We start from the raw sequence: 20,578 nt of genomic DNA, 5'->3' as shown, positions 1-20,578 counted from the left end.
GCTGCAGTTGAAGTTGAAATTGAATTGGTTCATCGCTACCGTTTGCAGTCGTTTCTGGGTGAAAATACCTCAGTGGGTGTATAGACAACGATCGCAGCCATATACTATCCGTTAAAGTCTAGCTAGAAAATATTGACAATCTACACTATCATGGAATTTTGAAGAGACTCAATATGCATTCATGTGACACGTGCACTGGTGCCCCTGCAGCTCCGAGCTAGTAATTTAGTCTGTCAAAGCAAGGACAACAGGAGAAAATGGTATGTCACAGGTAGACTGGTCTTGGAGCATGAGAGCTGGACTCCGTTACCATGGTAACAACAGTCACGTGAGGTTTTCAATCAAATGATCCGGGAGCTGCAGATAGGTTTACGCGTTGTTGATTGTCACCTAGCTCACGATGGAAGAGTCTTCTTATCAGTGGGAGCTACTAGACGGCGAACCCAGCCAGGTACGCGTAAAAGCGTACTTGACCCGATGCACTTCTATCGTTTCGTGAAACTCTTGATGCTCAAATTGTTGTTTTGTTTTTCCTAGTCCAGTCAACAGTTGCAGGAGAACGTCGAAGTTGCAAACGCATCAGTCGACAACAAAGCTGTTGTAGATGATCTAAGCTACGGAGATGAGGAGGAATTCGTAGTGCTGACTGAGTCGTCTGACTCAGACAATGCAGTCAGAAATGCGAATGCCCCGGAAGTCGACGACGACGCACAGCAACAGAACAACCTAGACCTCATACAGAATATCGCCGATGATGTAGCTGCACACGTAGGAGAGGGAAGAATGGACGAGAACTGTCCGTTTGAGCAGATGGAGACGGACGCTGCGTCATTAGAAGGAAGTATGGGCGGAGATCAGCAGGCAAACGGACTGCACGCTATGAGGGCTGGCTTGCATGATGTGTTGTTGAACGACGAGGTAATGAATGAGGAGAATGCAAACCTAGTGGAGGTAGTGGGTCACAGAGAAGTCTTTGATCATGAGAATGGGTACCATCTTAATGTTATTGAGAACATGGATGCAGTCCCTTGTGATGTTGATGATGGAGATGAGGAGGAAAATCCAGCTGATCGCTTTAGGCAGTTGTGGCAGTTGGGAGGAAGTCGTGTAATTACTTTTACTGTTTTGGGGCTGAGTTTCCTGGTTTTACTTTCGATCTTGTATTGGTGCATGATACCCAATAATACAACAAAACAGAAGTCGAGTTCTCAACCCTGGAATCATATCACACAATGCCCTCTGACGCAAAATACATCATATATTGATCATGACGTTGGAACTGATAGTCATTGGAAGTTGGAGAACGATGCCTTAAGAACCAGACTCGATGCCTTAGAGAGAAAACACAATGCCACAGAAAGAGACTTAGAGCATCTGAAAGAGGAATTAGCTGCCGCTTGGACCGCTTCTGATGACTTTCGGAAGAAATTTGAATGGGAACGAGGACGAGCTCAAATGTTCTTTGATCTGTACATGAGTATGAAAATGAAGAGTAATGCAAACAACTGTAACCCCGATTGGACAAATTGTTGGCAAACTGTTGCTCGTGCTATAAAGAGTCAAGTCAATGGTGTTCCTGAAACTGTTAGGCATTTCGAAGAGACGATGCAAGGAGGGCTGATGACGTTGAAGTCGCTTGGACTGAATGTAACCGAGGGAATCCAGTCAGCATTTGCTAGTTTTCTAAAAGGCTTTACTGGTCATTCTGCCAAAGACAAAAAATGGGAGAAGGCAGAGAACTGGAAGTCAAGCAACTGGGATGAACAAAGGGGACGGACGCCTGACTATTACAAGGACAAGTCTTTCGATCAGTCCGGAGGCAAGATACCCAGAAATCCAACCAGCAAGAGAAATAAAAACAATCGCAAGGGTCAATACATGCCTAGTGGTCGGCATCCAGGTGTTGTAACACAAAAAGGGAAAAAGTTATTTATGTTCCACCAACAAATGCAGAAACTTAACATAATGAGTAAATATTTACCTCGCAATTTGCATAGTTGTAAGCACGCCAAGAAAGCACATCCGAGATACTTCAAACGAAGGGATCAGTGTTGGAAATGTGCATTCTGTAGACATTAGACGACAAAGCTAGTGGAGTTGGAGGTTTCTGTGTTCTAGATTTTATGTTTGCTGTACAAGTAGAGTCAATTAATTTTTAGTGATGTGTAAATATCAACGAGAACAGACTCTTCATATGCTCCTGGTGCAACCTAGTCCATCAACATGATTTAATTAATTAAAATGTCAACCGGTTAATACATTCCCTCTATTGTATCATCCAATAGGATTCAAACACACATTGTCGACAATCCGTCAACATTATTCGCTCGTTTCTGCGTTCTGTTCCGACGTACACGTCTTTTCTTCTGTTTTGTCCTTGTAACGCTCTTCAAACAGTGGCTGAAAGATGTAGACGCCTCCTGCGATTCCGATTAACGTCGTAGCTAGAAGATGATACCATCGTATAAACATTATCCGGGACCACCACAGATTATCCGGGTTGCGAAATTATTTTGATGCAAGTCGGTTAGGATACATTTATTATCTAAATGGATAAATTATGGCCAAGCCGTGGCGCGGTAGCCGGAGTCATTATTTATCGAGTAGTCAACGCTTGCGTTTTGCAGACCTACTTTGTGCCTGACGAGTACTGGCAGAGCTTGGAAGTGGCACATCGCTTGGTGTTCGGGTATTGCATAGTGTTGAAATTGAGATAGTGAGAATGTGGTAACAGTCTATTGTTGTAGGTTTGGGCATCTGACGTGGGAATGGAAAGAAGGAATTCGTGGCTACGCGCATCCTCTGTTGTTTGCATTAGTTTACTGGTTGCTGAAATTATTTGGTTTAGATTCAAGCTTCGCTCTTGTGAGTGAAATCAGAAGTACTAGTTGATATCAGACACTTAATTAGCCTACCATATGTTGACAGCTAGAATTTATATTAATTAGGTTGACAGCTAGAAGTTATGTTAGTTATGTTGACAGCTAGAATTTATATTAATTATGTTGACAATTATTGATAGATAGACAATATAGACACAATATAGTATAGTTGACAAATATAGTCCATACTACAGTACAACTTCTACAGACTATGTAGTTGCTAATTGGTTTTTGATTTAAAATTAGCCCTAAATCTTTTGCATTACTTAACAAGCATCGATCCAAGCCACACTTATTCCTCAATTTGTGTCATACTGACTCTAAATTATGTAAAATTGTTTGCTGTTGCTGTTAAATGTTCGGAATGTGTGTGACTTGAGATTTTAATACTGTGTGTCCTTTGTAGGGGTTCTGTCCTCGGCTTGTCATGGGGCTCTTTGCTGCACTAAGTGATCTTTGTGTGTATCGACTCACTGCAGGGTACTTGGAGTCACCATCTGCTGCCACTTGGGCTGTATCCATCGATTTTTTTATTCCTAATGCCAGTAATGCATATATACATATTTGTTCTTATCAACGTAAATGTCCTCAACTGCATTTCTAGATGTTGTGTAGTTTGACGTCGTGGTTTTCTTTCTACTGCATGCCGAGAACATTAGCAAACAGCTTGGAGGCGGCATTGATTACTGTGACTCTTAGCATTTGGTTCACCTCATCGTCTTTGCGGTATGCTATCATATATTGTGTGATGGGGTAATATAATAATACCGTATGTAGCAGCAGTATTTATAATTTGAGCTCCATTACTGTGCATTGCACATCATTGATTATTATTGAAATTGCCGTTATGTTATTACAACCAGAGTAGCACAGGGAAGTGAGTCTGTAATGTCTTAAGAGGTGTTTGTCTGTGTGTCTGTCTGTAAACTGAGAGCTCTTGAACTGCTTAGCATATCATATCAATATGATATTTCATGGTATGAAGATCTTGCAAAAATCTTGGAGTTGTAAAGACGGTACTCCTCTGAACAGACCCCCAAAGAAAGAATTAGCAAAAATTGGCATGTGGGTTGTGCAATCCCATTATTCTATGAAGATGGCTTCTAGTGTGTCTTGTTTCTGTTTCGTTTCTTTTTACCTTTGTTTCTGTTTTGTTTTGGTTTTGTTGTTCCTGTTTTGGTTTTGTTGTTCCTGTTTTGGTTTGTGTTTGTTTCTGTTTCTGTTTCAGTTTGTTTTTGTTCTATTATCGTTTCTGTTGTACCTCTTGTTGGTACTTCAGCATGTTGGGGAGGAAGAAATGAGAGAGGCTGGACAATCCTTTGTAGGGATAAATAATTCTGTTTATCACAAATTTTGTACTACAGTGGCCTTTAACTTGAATGTCTTAACTTTTTGTTTTTGTAGTTTTAAACTATCATACAACAGTGTATTTAAGTTTCAATTTTAAGTAGTGCATCAGTATATTTGGACACAAAAACTGGACCGACCAAAGTAATAATAATGATCATATGACGCTTGAGCAGGCACAGTTTGCATTGCTTTTCCTACAAAATGTTAGATAACAATCGCTGAAACAAAATTATGAGGCTGATATCAAGCAGAATGCTGAAACAGTTGCTTGACCACATGTTCACACTCTCAAAGTCATAATCGTAGGATGTATGTACCAAGTGACAGCAAATATGTCATTGTGCATGCATACATAAAATTCTATTTCTAGTTTGGTCCAGTTTCAAACTGTACTGGCAAATCCGAGCGTCAACAAATGTAATTGGTCTTGCCTTATTTAAATAGTTTTATTATAATCACTGCCAGTTGATACACTGTGATGGCCATTGGTTGCTAGGTTTGTGTTTCGACACGTTTTAGATTTGTTAGTGGTTGAGACAGACTGGAAGCATGAAACACAATGCATTTACATACACAAATAAATCTTATAAAACGTATTATTGACAGAGATATTAGAGTGGTTGAGGTTTTTGAGAAATCTTGTGGTTTTTTTTACGTGGAGCAATGCCGTGTGTAGTGGCACACTTTATCGAGACTGGTTGCATGATAAGGCCATACAAACTACATATATAGTTTCACGTCAGTCTCTTCCTGAATTTAGGTACGGGCGAGCCATACTACACGTGTACGCGGTATCTGTTTAATATTAACACATTCTTTTACTCATAATTAATATTAGCATGTTATTGTAGTCAGTAGGCTCACAACTTTAATATGTTTAAAAGTGACTACACACTAATGCACATCAGAACCATGGTGTTGGCAGCTGCTTCGTGGATGCATGAGATATACATGTGACAATATGGTGGCTGGCGTATGCGCAGGTGTCTAGGGGAGGGGCATGTGAGAGATTTGTGAGTGATGTGGGCGCTGACACAAAACTATATATGTAGTTTGTATGACTTAAACAAAACTATTACAGAAGTGTAACATTGGAAAGGTTTGTTATTGACACTTTGATCTTTGTTTTACTTGATGTAAACGAATGTAAATGAATGCATAGCCATTTAGGCTAACAGTTATACTCTAATACTTTGCAATTGTAACTCGGATTTAAAATGATGTTGCTGTAAGTTGTTATTGTTGGCCGGCCTAGGAAGATGCTTTGTGACTTTGTTTAATTAATTTATTTGTGTGTTGTTTCGATCGTTGTTTGATGCCGTCATTATTTGATAGATCTTCGAAATGTGTGTGGGTTTGTTTTTCTATTGGTGCTTTGTCTGTGCTCATTCGACCAACTTCTGCTGTTGTTTGGCTTGTGGTTTTTGGTACTCATTTGGTAGCAGCTACTAACAAACTGGACTTTATTCTTTTACACGTGCTTCCAGTTGCGTAAGTCATTGTCACTGACTGCTGTGTGTTTTGTGTGCTTATTGCTATGATACAATAACTATCATTTTTTGTTGTATTGATAGTGTGATTGCTGCCTTTGTTTCTGTGGCGTTGGATTCCTACTTTTATGGAAAGGTCAGTGTGGTGAGATTGAAGTTAATTGATGAACTCTGTGAGTTTGGGGATACGATTGGTTATGATTTGTTGGTAGGGCAATGACTTTTTATTTTTACTTGGTTTAATTAATAAAAGGTCACATGATTGGATTGGATAAGACTTTGCACTTATTGTATATTGAATTGCATTTGAGTTATTGAAATTAAGTTAGAGCTGTGATATAAACTAATGGGCCACGGTTCTTTCAGGAACGTATAGATCATTAGATTACTTGAACTAAAGTTCTTGATTATTAAATGTTTTACTGTTTGTCAATGTTTAGCGAATAGTTTTGTAGGAATTTGGTTGTGGGTCATCATTGTGAATGTAGACGTTTGGTATTGCTACAGTGTGTTAGAACAAATTGAATTGCATAAGTTTAGTTAAGTTGTTGTTGTTAAAGAATTTTAAGATTTAATTAATTTATTAATTTTAACAACATCTAATAGATTGTGTTTTTGAATTTAATTGCAGTTTGTTGTTGCTCTGTGGAACTTCTTCAAATTCAATGTACTTTATGATTTGGGGTCTTTGTTTGGTACACATCCATGGCACTGGTAAATGTGTACAATGCTTTCACTGTGAATACTTTTGCTGTTTGGAACATAGTTTGTACGTTTCAGGTATTTGTCTCAGGGCATACCAGTTGTCTTTGGTACTCATCTTCCATTGTGCTTACTTGGCGTAGTCAATGTCCCAAGTAGGCGATTGCTGCTGTTTGTTGTTATGTGTTGTTATGTGGTTATTCACAGGTGAGCAAACTTTTGGGGCAACTGTACAGAAATGGTAATATGGTTTTGTATTGGATGGAGACAGCTTGCTCAGTCACAAGGAATTTCGTTTCATGGTTCCACTGTTACCACTTGCGGCAGTCTACGCTGGTGTGTATTACATTTCAGATAGAATAATATATGCAAAATACTGTTGTGTGTGTTTAGGTCATTTTTGTAGCACGATTTCTGGAAAGTGGCGTACGACTGTGTTAGTCAGTCTTATTGTGTTCAATACGCCTGTAGCAGTCTATACGTCATTGATTCATCAACGTGGCACGTTGAGTGTCATGAGATATCTGGATGGTGAGGCTCAGGTTTCTGTTGCTTATTGACCTGCTACATGTGCAGATATCAAGTGACCTTTTCAATAGGAAGGGCGTGTGGAAAGTGTGCTGTTTCTAATGCCATGTCACTCTACACCATTGTACAGGTGTAGTCTGTGTTTTGATAGATTACTTGTCTCTATTATTTGCTTTATGTTCAGTGATTTGTTATCCTTGTGGCTACTATATTTAGTTATATGCACAAACTGATACAGGAACTGAAAAGTTTAACTGTTCTAAATTCCTAATTCCCTGTCTTGTAGCTCATGCAAGTTAGACTGATTTTGTTACGCTATGGCTACATTAAATTTGGTGGAATCACATATGATGTGATTTTAGTTATGTGGAGTAGAGATTAGTGTTTTGCACTTAACTTTCGTTGGAGCACATGATTAGATTTTGATAACAATTGACAGTTGATATTATTGAAGAAGTTAAGAGAGTCAGATAGATATTGTGTTAAGTGTGATGTAATTTCTTTATAATTGTAATAGATGTCATATGTGTTTGTGGAATTAAGATGTAGCAGCTCTTGTAAGGCACATTGCAAACCATAGAACCAATTTGACAGTTCCAGAAGCTGAGATGGTGTAAGTAGACAGTTAATATATAGTTTGTGAATTACTGCAACTATTAGTTTAATTAAACATGATTTTTAGTCTAGTTGTGGCCTAATCAGTTATATATTATCTCATGGATGAGACTGAGCACCACATCACATGCAGTCACAGAAAGTGAAGCATCAATAGAAATGTGTTTATGTATTGATGAATTTTGTTACATAGGATTGATAGTCAAACTTGTTCTTGACAAAAAATATGATGTTGCATCATGGTGTACCAATAGAGCATACACAGATAATTTGCAGGGAAGTAGTCAGTAACATTATTAGTTGGCTTAATTAGTTTATTTTAAAATCAAATTTTCTAGTATGTACTACAAACATTAAGGTTATCACTTTTGGTCTGAAGGTTGCGTAAGTATTGTTTACACACTGCAAATTGACAATGCATGAGTTTTTGTTTCAGTCATTTTCATCACAATATAAGCTTGCGACATTTGGACTGTTCGCCGAGGTTCATTTCTTGTATAAACACTGATGTTATAATGTGTGTAATAAAGGTCTCATGGACAGTTTAGACGTTGATTATGTTGGTGAGGACGATCGCTTCTATGGTGATCCAGTCAATTGGCTAAATGAGAGTTACTCTCATGAGAAAGAACTACCATCTCATATAGTTATATATGACTTGCTGGAAAAGGTGAAGTCTGGTTATTTAATGTTTATTACCTGCGTTGCATTTGTAGTGTGTATGATTTTGTGTTAGGAACTTGAGTTGTTGTTTGGTTACAAGAAGTACTCAAAGGTATGATAATGCAAGCAGTTATAAATGTAATTGTGTATGATTCATGCACCACAGTTTAGTGCTAAAGTACATGAAGAGGTACAATGTATTTAAAATACAATGTGTATGTATAGTTTATCCAATATGGATATACAATCAGACGTCATTATTCCAACCACGTTTGTCTCGATTGTTTCTGTCTGATTAACGCGACTGTTGGATTCTTGGTACAAATACACAGTGAAACAAGTAGATTGATTACACGTGTACCTTTGTGGGAAAGCGAGGGTGTTGGATTATCGGGTGTTGGAATAATGATGTCTGACTGTATGTGTGTTACACATACTAAAACAAATTTGTACATGTACAAAAACATAGGCTTGTTAGATTGGTCACGAGAGTGAGAAAGAGACGACGTTCGGTCACATATTTGCCTCAATGGGTGATCATTAGTTACACCCTTGTTTAGCATGCTGGCCGGCCGGCCGGTTGTACATCACGTGATTGGCCTGCCCTACTATTTCTAGCATTTCACGTGTCTGGTAACAACACACCGCTCGCTTGCCCGTCTTTCTTTCTCTAATGTCACCCCAACCCAACAATTCTTTTGGTGTAGCCTAATGCCTGTGTCATATGTACATGAATGCAATACTTAGAGTTTTGTAAGGGAATGAATTTTATATGACTTCATTATTGGTAATACTTCAAATAGTTTATAGATTGGCTGTTTACTACATGTAGTAGGTAACACTCAACATGCATGTCCTAAACTGCTTCAGAAAAATGCATGCATTTCTACTGGTAGTTGATTTTTAGCAGTTTATACTGGAGTGAGGAATGCCATTGGGCTATTAATTAAACAAGTGCATGATTGGGTTTGTTTTCAATGGTCAGGTGAAAAGCAAAAGTATATGTAGGTATGTATGAGTGATGCACAGTATACGAGGTAAGTCTTATTGCAATAGATACAGATGCGTATGGCATACATGCAATGGGAAATTGAGTAAAGTATCATGGGGTGTAGTAAGCCTGTTTGCACGTGGACTCTAAACTAAAACGATGTTGGCATTAGATAATTCATGAGATTCCTAATAACAGATATCAGTCATGACTGTATCCAGCTTGTTTGCGTATACTTTGTGTGTGTACACATTCTGGTAGTTCTGATCAGCAATGTTGAAGCTTAAAGGAGAAGTCCAACAAATATGAACTTAACTTGTATGAGTAGATCTTACGAAGACAAATCGATCGGTATAAGTTACTCCGTTATCTTCGCTTTTGTATACGAGAACGAGCGATGTTTCTGTGATGTGCAATGCCCACGCGCCTGCTCCGCGCTTCCTGGTCGATTAAGCTCCGCCCACTGCGAACGAATCAATGCGTTTACGGATGATTGCTACGGATATATCGAGAATGACGAATGTGTATGCAAAGATATTATGAAGATCTGCCTTCCTGCCGTCAGTGGTTCCTCTCTAAAGTAAAATGGTGTTGGTAGAGCTGTTTTCCCGCCAGACTTTGAAGCAGAATTACCTAGAGAACGCGCTTGTGCTTGATCATTTGTTTATCCTTGTTCTTTTAATATCCGAAGAGAAATGTTCAGCGCGCCGTCTGGCGTGTGCAACAGAGGATGATCCTACTTGTACATCCGGGATTGTAACCTTCTGCCAATCAGCGGCAAAAGAAAGTGAGCAGACTGGATGTAAAAATAGGAACGTCCTCTGTACCACACGTCAGACGGCGCGCTGAACGTTTCTCTTCGGATATTAAAAGAACAAGGATGAACAAATGATCAAGCACAAGCGCGTTCTCTAGGTAAGCCGTGGTATTGAGGAATTCTGCTTCAAAGTCTGGCGGGAAAACAGCTCTACCGACACCATTTTACTTTAGAGAGGAACCACTGACGGCAAGAAGGCAGATCTTTATAATATCTTCACATTCACATTCGTCATTCTCGATATATCCGTAGCAGTCATCCGTAAACGCATTGATTTGTTCGCAGTGGGCGGAGCTTAATCGACCAGGAAGCGCGGAGCAGGCGCGTGGGCGTTGCATGTCACAGAAACATCGCTCGTTCTCGTATACAAAAGCGAAAATAACGGAGTAACTTATACGGATTGATTTGTCTTCGTAAGATCTACTCATACAAGTTAAGTTCATTTTTGTTGGACTTCCCCTTTGAATGACATGATTTACAATGTGTGTGTGTGTGTGTGTGTGTGTGTGTGTGTGTGTGTGTGTGTGTGTGTGTGTGTGTGTGTGTGTGTGTGTGTGTGTGTGTGTGTGTGTGTGTGTGTGTGTGTGTGTGTGTGTGTGTGTGTGTGTGTGTGTGTGTGTGTGTGTGTGTGTGTGTGTGTGTGTGTGTGTGTGTGTGTGTGTGTGTGTGTGTGTGTGTGTGTGTGTGTGTGTGTGTGTGTGTGTGTGTGTGTGTGTGTGTGTGTGTGTGTGTGTGTGTGTGTGTGTGTGTGTGTGTGTGTGTGTGTGTGTGTGTGTGTGTGTGTGTGTGTGTGTGTGTGTGTGTGTGTGTGTGTGTGTGTGTGTGTGTGTGTGTGTGTGTGTGTGTGTGTGTGTGTGTGTGTGTGTGTGTGTGTGTGTGTGTGTGTGTGTGTGTGTGTGTGTGTGTGTGTGTGTGTGTGTGTGTGTGTGTGTGTGTGTGTGTGTGTGTGTGTGTGTGTGTGTGTGTGTGTGTGTGTGTGTAAGTGTGCACACACGTGCATGTGTGCGTGCATGCGTGTCTGTCTGTCTGAGTGTGTGTGTGTGTGTGTGTGTGTGTGTGTGTGTGTGTGTGTGTGTGTGTGTGTGTGTGTGTGTGTGGGTGGGTGTGGGCGTGGTGTGTGATGCATACATCCTGTGTTTACTCTATCATTTTCAGTAGTGACTGTTCAGTAGTGGCTGTCTGTAGTAAAGTTTTGTTCTTCGTCTCACCTGTGAACTTTGAGAAAAGGAAACTATATAACAACTATAGTATTGCATGTATGCATTGCAGTTGCGACTGACTTCTGTTTCTATAATTGATATTGCAATCATGTCATTTGTATCTTACTAGGTTGAGGTGTTTTTTCACACTCACTTTCATGAAAAGCGGATTGGACAGACTGTCATTGTTTATCGTCGATGGTCTCATTGACTGTGGACACGTACACACCGAGATAGATGGTTTGCGTCGTTATTTTATTCAGCCAAAGACAGTCAATTGCCAGAGTACATTCGCTCTGTTTGTACAGACAGAGTACTAAATCTACATTTTCAAAAGAGAAAGAGAATGTTCTTATGATGTCTTGTTGTACTTATTTACTCAGGAACATCAATAATAAGTGGTGTGATGTACTCAGAGTGTCGAATACCCAGAGAAAACGAAGGAGCCTTGGGCTTGTTGCATGTGACACCCTCTGGTTTGTGAGCACCAGGACCGGGCTTCTTGGTCGAGTCTACCAAAAGAGGATGAAAGAATGTTAGTACAATACAGAATATGTATGGTCCGATTGATTTACCTCCTGGCATGTAGCTCCTACCAAGCATGGAATATCCGGGTGCTTTCTTTCCACTTACATTAGGATCTACCCCATTGTATCTGCCTGGGCCAGGAGTCTTGGCAAGATCTTCAGAGAAACCGCCCGTCTTTGCTCGTCCTGTCATAGAAAAGGCGGCTGATGACCGTTTACTAGGAACTTTGCTGCCGAGTAGTTGAGGTAGAGAGTAAGAGTTGGCAGACGGTACCGTGTCAGCTTTGCGGTACCGCGTGCGCTGGCCCATGGAGTAGTTAGGGGCGTGGCGCTCTCCTTGGGGATGTACTTTCTCTGGAGAATAAGTACCTGGTGCTGGAGTTTTGAAGGTGTCTAGACAGAAAAGGGACGATTGTATAGCGAGGATGATTGATGATGAACAAGGACGTGGTACTTACTGGGGTCTTTTTGTCTGCCCAGAATAGAGTAGCTTGGTGTGCCGTCTTTTCCATACCTTGAAATCAGGGGTTCGATGAAGTATCCAGGACCAGGACTGCAGTCTTTCTTGAACACTGTAGAGACACGGTTGCTACGCAACGTACAGTAATTCAGTCTCACGCAACCGTTTACTTGAGTTTTCTAGTCGGTGCCCGAAAGAGAAAGCTGGTTGCTGCAGCTTGGTGAAGTCGTGGTGCAGAAAGCCGACACCACTGGGAAGAGCATATCTTCCGGGACCGGGGCCTGCGGCAAGGTCAGTTGCACGTGTCTGTTCTCACGGTGAGACCAGAAATAAGAGCCTTACCAGTTTCCCTGGCAGCAATCATTGGCATTTTCTTCTCGGTGTCTTCCGTCATCGCACAGACACGATGGAGAGCTTGATTTGACGAGCTGCGTTGACCTGTTTTATATGTTAGGGCGACTGCTACCTAGCAACGATACGGGCTCAGATTACTTGGAACTCCCGTATGCGTTTAATATATACGATTTCATTTAGAGACGCTGTGTTGACTAATGGAACTTCGTAGACGTGGAATACACGTTTCCACAGTGAATGAGTCACACAAAATGACTCAACAGGAAGAAAGTGGAAACTCCAGATTTCAGTCTTCTCTGTGGCTTCTCCTGGCAGTTGAAAATTGGATCCTAGACTTTGGAAGACCAATTGCTATGGTTAGCTAAAACCCGCGTGGAAGATTTATTATTTTGAGCACATTAATTAGCCAGAGCTGACAGTTCACTGGTAATTATTGGTTGACAGGTAGGAAGTCTAAGTCCAAGTTTAGTATCTAGATAATTAAAATTGACTTTGGAGCCAGATTGCAGTCGTTATTGGCTTGCGTTAACATGATGTATTACTAAGTTATAGTCATGTGATTGAATTGTTTTGAATAAGACCATTATACATACAGCACTGAGCAGCCTCAGCAGGTTGCAACAGACTCCTGTTGTGTGGTGCACGTGACTGCTTAATTAATTAATTAAGCACAGAACTTTGTTTAGCATGCTTTGCAACTTCACAATTTGAGAGGTTGTGTCTTGGCTCCTGGTTGTAACAGACTCACTAGTGACAGTTTAGAGAGACGGATTACTATATGCTAGCTAACACAGATTTGACTTCGCAATGGCATATACAGATCTTGATCGATCAGGCCTCCTACTAAATGCAGGCGCAATATGTGTAGTAAATACTAGTATTAGCTAGAAGACATAGGGTTGCATGTATTTAGAGGCAAGGGCATTTTTCTAGCATAGGCATAACTACTAGTAGCCTGCAAATTTTATTGAGGTAGCTTGTTAATATCAACTTGAACAGTGCCACTAACGTAAGTCACGTGACCAGTAACAAAACTGATCAAGTCTATAATGTACCTTTACTAAGAAATTGCCTAATGTTTGTATATATATATATATATATATATATATATATATATATATATATATATATATATATATATATATATATATATATATATATATATATATATATATAACGAACTACAGCATGCATGTCAGGATGGTTTGTGGAGATTTGTTTGTCTCCACATGTTTTCAAAAAGCTGTGCTATGTGTGCATCTCCTAGAGGTGGCAAGGAAAAACACCGGTGAAGGAGATGTTGTTGTCACACCTTTGATGCTGGCAGCAAGGAGACTTGTTATCCTTGCAGGAAGAAGCCAAAGTAGAGAGTAATAGATCAGGTGTACGTAGGACATCAGACAGTCCTAATTCTTTTAACGCTCGTCGCTCACTGCAGCTTGCAAGAGAAGGTTGTTTTGGAGATGCATTGAAAACATCGGGATTTGTGGGATGCGCTTCTGGAGATGATCCAGTTGCTCTATTGGAGTCAGAGAATCGTCACCCACATTACTCCTTACCAGACAGGTTTGATGAAATTCCACCCCACTCATTGCGGATGGTCTAGCCGTTCTATCTGCATTGGAAGCATTTCCTGCAGGATTCAGCCCAGGCTTTTCTCAGTTGTGAGCACAGCACCTTTTGGATGCCATCAAAGGGTCATGTACACCAGATGCACAGGCATGGTTAGATAATCTCACATGTTTCATTTCACTGTTACTATCAGGGAAAGTGGATGTAAGCATTTTTCCATGGTTGTCAGGTGCACCATTGACTGCCGTGAATTTTAAATCTGGAGGGATACATCTGATTGCAGTTGGAGAAGTGATTAGACGTTTAGTCAGTCAGATCTGCTGTACAGCAGTCAAACCTCGTTTACAAGAAGTATTCTTACCGTATGGTCTAGTTGAAGGAGGTGTATGTGGTGGATTGGAGGCTGCTATTCACACTCTGAAGTCTTACATCACTACCAATAGCTTGAGAGAAAATCTATACTGTTTCAAAGTTGATATGCGGAATGCGTTCAATGAATGTCATCGTGAAGAATTTCTCCCACGATTACATGAAGAATTTCCAGAATTATTTGCATTGGTGCAGTGGTGCTATAGTTCACCAGGAGAACTTAGGTTCGGCAATCATCGTATCCTATTAACTGCTGACGCTCAACAAGGAGACCCACTAGGTCCAATGCTATTTTTCACGGTATTACTAGAGTTTCTGGACGACATCAGCAATGTTACAGGCATAGATCTGCAACTGTGGTACCTGGATGATGGCACATTTGTTGGTGATCGAGACTGCATCTCTTCTCTATTAGAATTGTTCTTAGCAAAATGTCCTCGATCCGGTCTTCACATCAATCAGGGTAAATATGAGATTTACTGGCCATCAAGGGACAATACGTTCCCTCAATGTCCTATTGAAATTCATAGGCTTACTGACGGATTGGAATTGCTCAGTTCACCAGTCCATGGGTCAGATATTTTCTTTCAAAATTCTGTCGCTAAGCGGATAGACAAAGTCCTTGATATTCAATCACATCTCAACGACATAGATGACCCCCAGGTTGAATACATCTTTTGTGCAGTTGTTTGAGTGTCTGTAAGGTCAATCACCTTTTGCGGACTGTAAAACCTGGTCTGACAGACAGTGAATTTTCTCGTTTTGACAGAGGTTTGAGACAATCTCTAGGACTAATCACTCACTCATCTATTCTAGATTTCTCGTGGCTCCAGGCGACACTACCAATTTGCACAGGTGGTCTTGGTCTCAGAGAAACACTAACCTCATCAGCGGCTGCTTTCATAGGAAGTTGCAATACCACCCAAAGTTGATTCAGAGTCTCTTAAGAAACGCAGGCAATTTGAATGCCAAATTTGCTGAAGAGGTATTTTGTCATGATTTTAAGTTTAAGGCAAAAATGAAGCGTACAGTATTCTTGGAAGGAAATTGCCTGCAATGCACACCCTGGATCTCAACACAGCTTCTCAGCAGGATATTCAGAAACAGACACGTTACAATGTTTTCAACTCCTTAATGGAAAATGGGAGTTTACGAGACAAAGCTCGTCTGAACACAATTTCGTGGAACCATGCCGGGGCTTGGTTGTGGGCATTACCCAACCCTAATCTAGGTCTCACCATTCCTCCGCATGAATTCGTAATTGACCTGGACAAGACTCGGCTTCTGATGTTTCCTCTTCCATCAATCTTCTGTTTTATGCTGTTGTGGTGCTATAATTGATCCGTTTGGTGACTACCTAATTAGCTGCCCTAGGGGTTTGCTAAATGTTCAACGTTACAATGCTCTTTGTAAAGTAATATTCCAAGCTTTACTTGTTGAAACAAGCAGGTCAAAAAAGAACAGAACTGCTCAGGTTATGATTCAAGCAGACCAGGAGACGTATATCATCCAGATTTCATGGATGGTCAACCTGGCTATTTCGATGTTACAATCCGTAACTCTTTACAGCCTTTCTATATATTGAAAGCAGCGATCAGTCCTGGTACAGTAGCAGAAGCAGCAGAATTTGAAAAGATGCCAGGCACGAAGCCATATTACTACAGCAGGTGGTCTATTCCATCCACCAGTTTTTGAATCTCTGGGCTTCATATCATCTTTCATTCTAAAGACTTTGAAAGGAATATGTTCAAAGATATCCTCAATCAGTGGGGTACCGTTTTCTCGAGCTTTCAAGAACATATTAGAACAGTTGTCTGTAAAACTATGGTGCTACAACGCCAAGATATTACATGCACGTATGCAATTAGAAGTTTTAGATGTTTGTAGTTGAGATTTGCCTACTTGACTACACATTGCAGTTTTGATAAAGTTTTTGAGATGAGAAACTGACTAAGACTTGGAATTCTCGTATATATATATATATATATATATATATATATATATATATATATATTATCTTTGTTGCATGATCTTGAAGTTCTGCAAAAATCAAAAAATTTTGTGGATATACACCCAATTGAAACTTTCCAACTGCTATGCCCACTTTTTTAACTGAGGCTTGTCTAGATCGGTTGCCTCATGCCTATGCCACTGCATAGTCAAAGTTTGCCATCCGTTTGCTTTGTGTCCTGGACTGGATACCAGAAAAAGGCAATTACCTTGCTTCACTTGCAATTGTGAAGTACTCCACCACCAGTGTACGGGCATTCTCAGTCTTATTATTATAGTCAATAAGCACCTACTGTTGAGCATAATTCCACTCTGAATTGAACAAGGTGGGTCTTCTACTCTATACAAAAACTTCAGACTAAGTTTCAAACAGTTTGAATTGACACCTTGGGACTTGAATTGCGGTTGTGTTTGTATTTTGATGGATATCATAAGAACAGTTTGCATACGGTTTATTTGTTTTACTTTGTTGTTATTGTACACACATATAGCTTGTAGTACCACTGGACTATTCTCCGTTATCTCTACCCAGTGTTGGTGACTACTTCCACATGGCCTACAACGTAATTACACCATACTGCTTGTTGAAGGTGACATATTGCTGTGCCGTCTTTTGTAAATATCTTATAAACGTGTTGGTATAGTTGATGGAAAGATCACCGAGGAAAGTATCATCCACATTGTCATACTTGGCTGTTGTGTTCTTTGTTATGGGCGCCAGTATTCATTTGGTGGGAGATTCGGTAAATCATCGATTGGTGCATAGTGGCTATCAGTTACATCTTTCAGTAGCTGACAACCCAATCATGAAAGAACTCAAACCATCTACATTGGTAAGCTTGAAAGGATTATGACTGGGTAAACCAATGTGTGTAGAATGCGATTGAAGTTTTTTAATTTTTATTAATTGGTAGGTTTGTCAGTGTGTGTGTGTGTGTGTGTGTGTGTGTGTGTGTGTGTGTGTGTGTGTGTGTGTGTGTGCGCATGTCCGTGTGTATTTGTGTGTGTAACTTACTTCTGTACAATGTGATAAAATATGTCATCTATGCATTAATCATTTGCATAATCATTAGTACAGCCAATCAGTTTGTTCACTTAGTTTAGTGTAACGCCAGCACATTGTCAAGCATGTGAATATATGAACACACGAGGAGAGTACTGGGTAGCATTGAAATGGTTTTAGTTAGGGCTGTAGCTATAGGCATACTCTCTTTCTGTGCTCTCCTTACAGGAATTTTGAGATACATCAACCGTTTAGAGACTTATAACTGTATTTGGGATTGTGGAGGTGAATGTCCTACAGTTGATACTAATTTATGTCAGTACCAAAGATTGGGTGTAGGATTTTCTTTGTCAAGGAAGATGGCAGTGTAGTATCCGTATGTGACAACAGACTCCCCACAGTATGTGTGTCATGTAGAGATCTCTAGCTGTGTGACTGACACTACCCTATTGCATTATGTCTGTTGTGGGTATTCATTTGCATTATGTCTGTTGTATGGACAATCACGGTATAATGAGTCTAGTGTACCCTACAACAACGGGAAATTAATGATGGTTTGTAACACATGTAGGTACATTCCTTTGAGCTGCTGTATTTCTACGATGAGCATCTTGGCCATCTGATGTGGTAGAGTATTCTAAATCACTGCTTCTAAGACGTTCCCAATGTTCACAACACTTGTGTAGGTATATTCCATTCTTCTTTGTCTTGATACTCTACTTTGCCGGATCATTTGTGTCGGACGAAAGTATTAAGAAACATCCATCCATGACGAGGCTCACTCCTCAAGACTGGTTACTTGTGATTTTCAGCGCGACTTACTACTGGTACGTTCACAGTCCCTTCTAAATTATAAACTAGAAATCCATGATGTTAGTCGTGTATTGGGAATTTGTGGTCGACGGGTGGCTATAACCAGTGCATAGAGACCTTCGTGAGAAAATTGATTTTATTGATTTTACGTTGTGCATCAGTGCACACAAACAAAATTGCATGGTGAAATATGATTTAGCTACGACTGCCTGGTTTGAATGTAGATCTATTTGATTTGCAAAGGGAACCAGCGTTGACATTGAAATCTATTGGCATTTCTGTAAAGTCTGGAGGTAGAGGACCATTTCAATGTGATCTTTGCTTATTCAAGAACAGGCAACCGAACAGAATTATGTTTAAGAGATTCTCCTAGTGCTAGTCAAGCGTAAGAGACACCGTTCTGTCTAATGGTTAGTTTGGAGAAAGGGCTTGTGCACGTACATGTCCAACTGTATATGTAGCACACGAATTGAGTGTATGATATAAAATATGAAAATTGTTACCAAACTGTTCTTGTCCGTTCCAGGTATCTCGTCACCGAGGGTCAGATTTTCCCTCTCTTCCTTGTTTCGTATGCCATCATGCTATTAGTCATTGCAGCCAGGCGGCAGCACAATCTATTTCCCGACGCCAATGCTCGCTTCTTGATCTACACATTTGGTGTCACTTTGACCTTAGTCATCATCTGGATTGTCTTTTTGTGGAACAACCACGACATGCGGAGAAAATACCCCGGACTTCTTTACGTACCTGAACCATGGTCATTTTACTCATCGTGTTGTATGTCAAACTACCATTGATAATGCTTATAATCATTTATAAGTATTAAATGTGTACTCCTGTTTGTTACTGATGATCTATCACCTATGATTATGCCACTATATGTGGATTTAGTTATGAAGTTCACACCATAGTGTTAGATGCTATAGCTCTTGGAGCATCCGACTCGACCCACCTCGGTGCATTCTGCAAAGCATTTCGTAGCTCGGTGTAGAATTTGATGATGCTAGCAGGCATCGCAGACTCGACCAGTGCAGTAGGCAACATGCCACCCAGTATACTCTGAATAAGGAAAACCAATTTGGTCCTATTGGGCTCCCTGCACAGACAAATGATACAGACAATAAACGAGTATGATCCAGGTCTCCACTTTCAGACCGGTTCCAGGGACGACCTCGGTTCCCTGGGACTGGAGGAGACCTGGTGATGAGAGACTGAGTAATACCCTGGCATAGGTAGACATACAAGACCAGAAGTCAAGTTGGTCCCTCTCACGTGATTGGACTCGGGTGGGCATTGTGGGTGGTCTGTAGACTCAGCTAGACATAAACGTCGATTTAGAAACAAAGCAATCAAACTGACACGTTGCACGACGGCGACCGGAAAGGATACGCGTGCCGTCGGACAGACGCCTGCTCGACACCACATCCACAAAGTCTCTACCCTTGATGAACCCGGCCATGGCAGCTTTTGTTATTGTCTGAATGACGACCGTGTCCTGAACAAACAGGCAAGCAAATGGAAGTAAACACTGTACGTACCCCATGCGTCCCACAAACGAAACCTTGTCTATCTTCTCTATTTCTCTCCATTCCTACAATGTCATGATCATAGTTGCTATGTGAGTGGCAACTTGCGTACAACTGTCCGTCTAGCTAGGCTCACCTTTGTCGTCGAGTCCCATTGCTTTCGTGGTAAATCATTTCCTGGTGTTACGTAATGAAGTGCCTGCTCAGGCGACACGTCCAATTCGCCCTCGCCCTTATAGCTAGAGAGAGAAATCGTCGAGAACCCTAACACACGTTGGCTCCGCCTAAGGGGCGTGGATAGTGCGAAACTTACATTTTCTCACTGCGATCGGGCACGTTCCGACAAGACACGACGACTCCCTGCAAGATCAACAAGCCAGTTATCACATGTGTTTGTTAGGATAATCATCGCGGTGGAGACGAAGCGTAAGAAGTGTGAGAATGAGTGCGACTACGGTGACACCCATGACAGCATTCGCGACGGACAAACCACCCCCAGACGGACGCAATGCGAGAGAACCAACCGACGAGCGCTTGATAACTTTCCACTCTTCTCTCGTATAGTCGAGCAGCTTTTGAGAGGCTGCGTCCGCCTGCTGCAATCTCGCGTCTGTGTCGGACATTATCTGGTAGAGTGCTTGATATCAAGGTGTTGTAATAGGCAGTAATAGACAGCCGTCGAACAACACCAATTGGAATGCTTT

At 40.8% G+C, this 20,578-nt stretch overlaps 5 protein-coding genes across 9 annotated transcripts; 3 read left to right on the top strand and 2 right to left on the bottom strand.

Moving 5' to 3' along the window:
• The first annotated feature begins 358 nt into the window (after window positions 1–358).
• On the top strand, window positions 359–2,193 carry LOC134192259 (uncharacterized). Its single transcript, XM_062660980.1, has 2 exons — window positions 359–451; window positions 538–2,193. The coding sequence occupies exons 1-2, from the start codon at window positions 401–403 to the stop codon at window positions 2,077–2,079; spliced, it is 1,593 nt and encodes a 530-aa protein (XP_062516964.1). The 5' UTR covers window positions 359–400; the 3' UTR covers window positions 2,080–2,193.
• A 315-nt stretch (window positions 2,194–2,508) lies between these two features.
• On the top strand, window positions 2,509–11,714 carry LOC134192252 (GPI mannosyltransferase 3-like). Of its 3 annotated transcripts, XM_062660971.1 has the most exons (15): window positions 2,509–2,689; window positions 2,748–2,865; window positions 3,289–3,396; window positions 3,487–3,608; window positions 5,568–5,723; window positions 5,807–5,858; window positions 6,354–6,436; window positions 6,503–6,631; window positions 6,696–6,760; window positions 6,818–6,966; window positions 7,024–7,082; window positions 8,004–8,051; window positions 8,111–8,237; window positions 8,304–8,342; window positions 11,368–11,714. In XM_062660971.1, exons 1-15 carry the CDS (start codon window positions 2,550–2,552, stop codon window positions 11,446–11,448), a joined length of 1,476 nt encoding a protein of 491 aa, XP_062516955.1. In that variant the 5' UTR covers window positions 2,509–2,549; the 3' UTR covers window positions 11,449–11,714. The 3 variants fall into 3 exon arrangements, 2 of the variants coding, with proteins under 2 accessions (XP_062516955.1, XP_062516956.1); XR_009971916.1 differs by lacking the exon at window positions 11,368–11,714 and having other exon boundaries at window positions 6,818–6,955; XM_062660972.1 differs by lacking the exons at window positions 2,509–2,689; window positions 2,748–2,865 and having other exon boundaries at window positions 3,294–3,427.
• Window positions 11,472–12,704, bottom strand: LOC134192255 (ciliary microtubule associated protein 1A-like). The gene is made up of 5 exons (XM_062660976.1): window positions 12,567–12,704; window positions 12,395–12,505; window positions 12,223–12,336; window positions 11,813–12,157; window positions 11,472–11,749 (listed from the first exon to the last, which is right to left on the bottom strand). The coding sequence occupies exons 1-5, from the start codon at window positions 12,616–12,618 to the stop codon at window positions 11,613–11,615; spliced, it is 759 nt and encodes a 252-aa protein (XP_062516960.1). The 5' UTR covers window positions 12,619–12,704; the 3' UTR covers window positions 11,472–11,612.
• Window positions 12,437–19,242, top strand: LOC134192254 (ceroid-lipofuscinosis neuronal protein 6-like). 2 transcript variants are annotated; one of them, XM_062660974.1, is made up of 7 exons: window positions 12,672–12,727; window positions 12,790–12,934; window positions 17,021–17,119; window positions 17,174–17,362; window positions 18,104–18,159; window positions 18,219–18,359; window positions 18,872–19,242. In XM_062660974.1, the coding sequence occupies exons 1-7, from the start codon at window positions 12,672–12,674 to the stop codon at window positions 19,143–19,145; spliced, it is 960 nt and encodes a 319-aa protein (XP_062516958.1). In that variant the 3' UTR covers window positions 19,146–19,242. The 2 variants fall into 2 exon arrangements, with proteins under 2 accessions (XP_062516959.1, XP_062516958.1); XM_062660975.1 differs by lacking the exons at window positions 12,672–12,727; window positions 12,790–12,934 and adding an exon at window positions 12,437–12,515.
• Window positions 19,107–20,531, bottom strand: LOC134192257 (stAR-related lipid transfer protein 5-like). Of its 2 annotated transcripts, none has more exons than XM_062660977.1 (7): window positions 20,399–20,531; window positions 20,188–20,234; window positions 20,011–20,113; window positions 19,910–19,939; window positions 19,726–19,843; window positions 19,571–19,664; window positions 19,107–19,444 (listed from the first exon to the last, which is right to left on the bottom strand). In XM_062660977.1, exons 1-7 carry the CDS (start codon window positions 20,495–20,497, stop codon window positions 19,249–19,251), a joined length of 687 nt encoding a protein of 228 aa, XP_062516961.1. In that variant the 5' UTR covers window positions 20,498–20,531; the 3' UTR covers window positions 19,107–19,248. The 2 variants fall into 2 exon arrangements, with proteins under 2 accessions (XP_062516961.1, XP_062516962.1); XM_062660978.1 differs by having other exon boundaries at window positions 19,789–19,843.
• Between the last annotated feature and the right edge of the window lie 47 nt (window positions 20,532–20,578).

This window comes from Corticium candelabrum, chromosome 16 (genome assembly GCF_963422355.1).
Source record: "Corticium candelabrum chromosome 16, ooCorCand1.1, whole genome shotgun sequence".
Taxonomy (NCBI): Eukaryota; Metazoa; Porifera; class Homoscleromorpha; order Homosclerophorida; family Plakinidae; genus Corticium; species Corticium candelabrum.
This window is presented reverse-complemented; position numbering and strand designations above follow the sequence as displayed.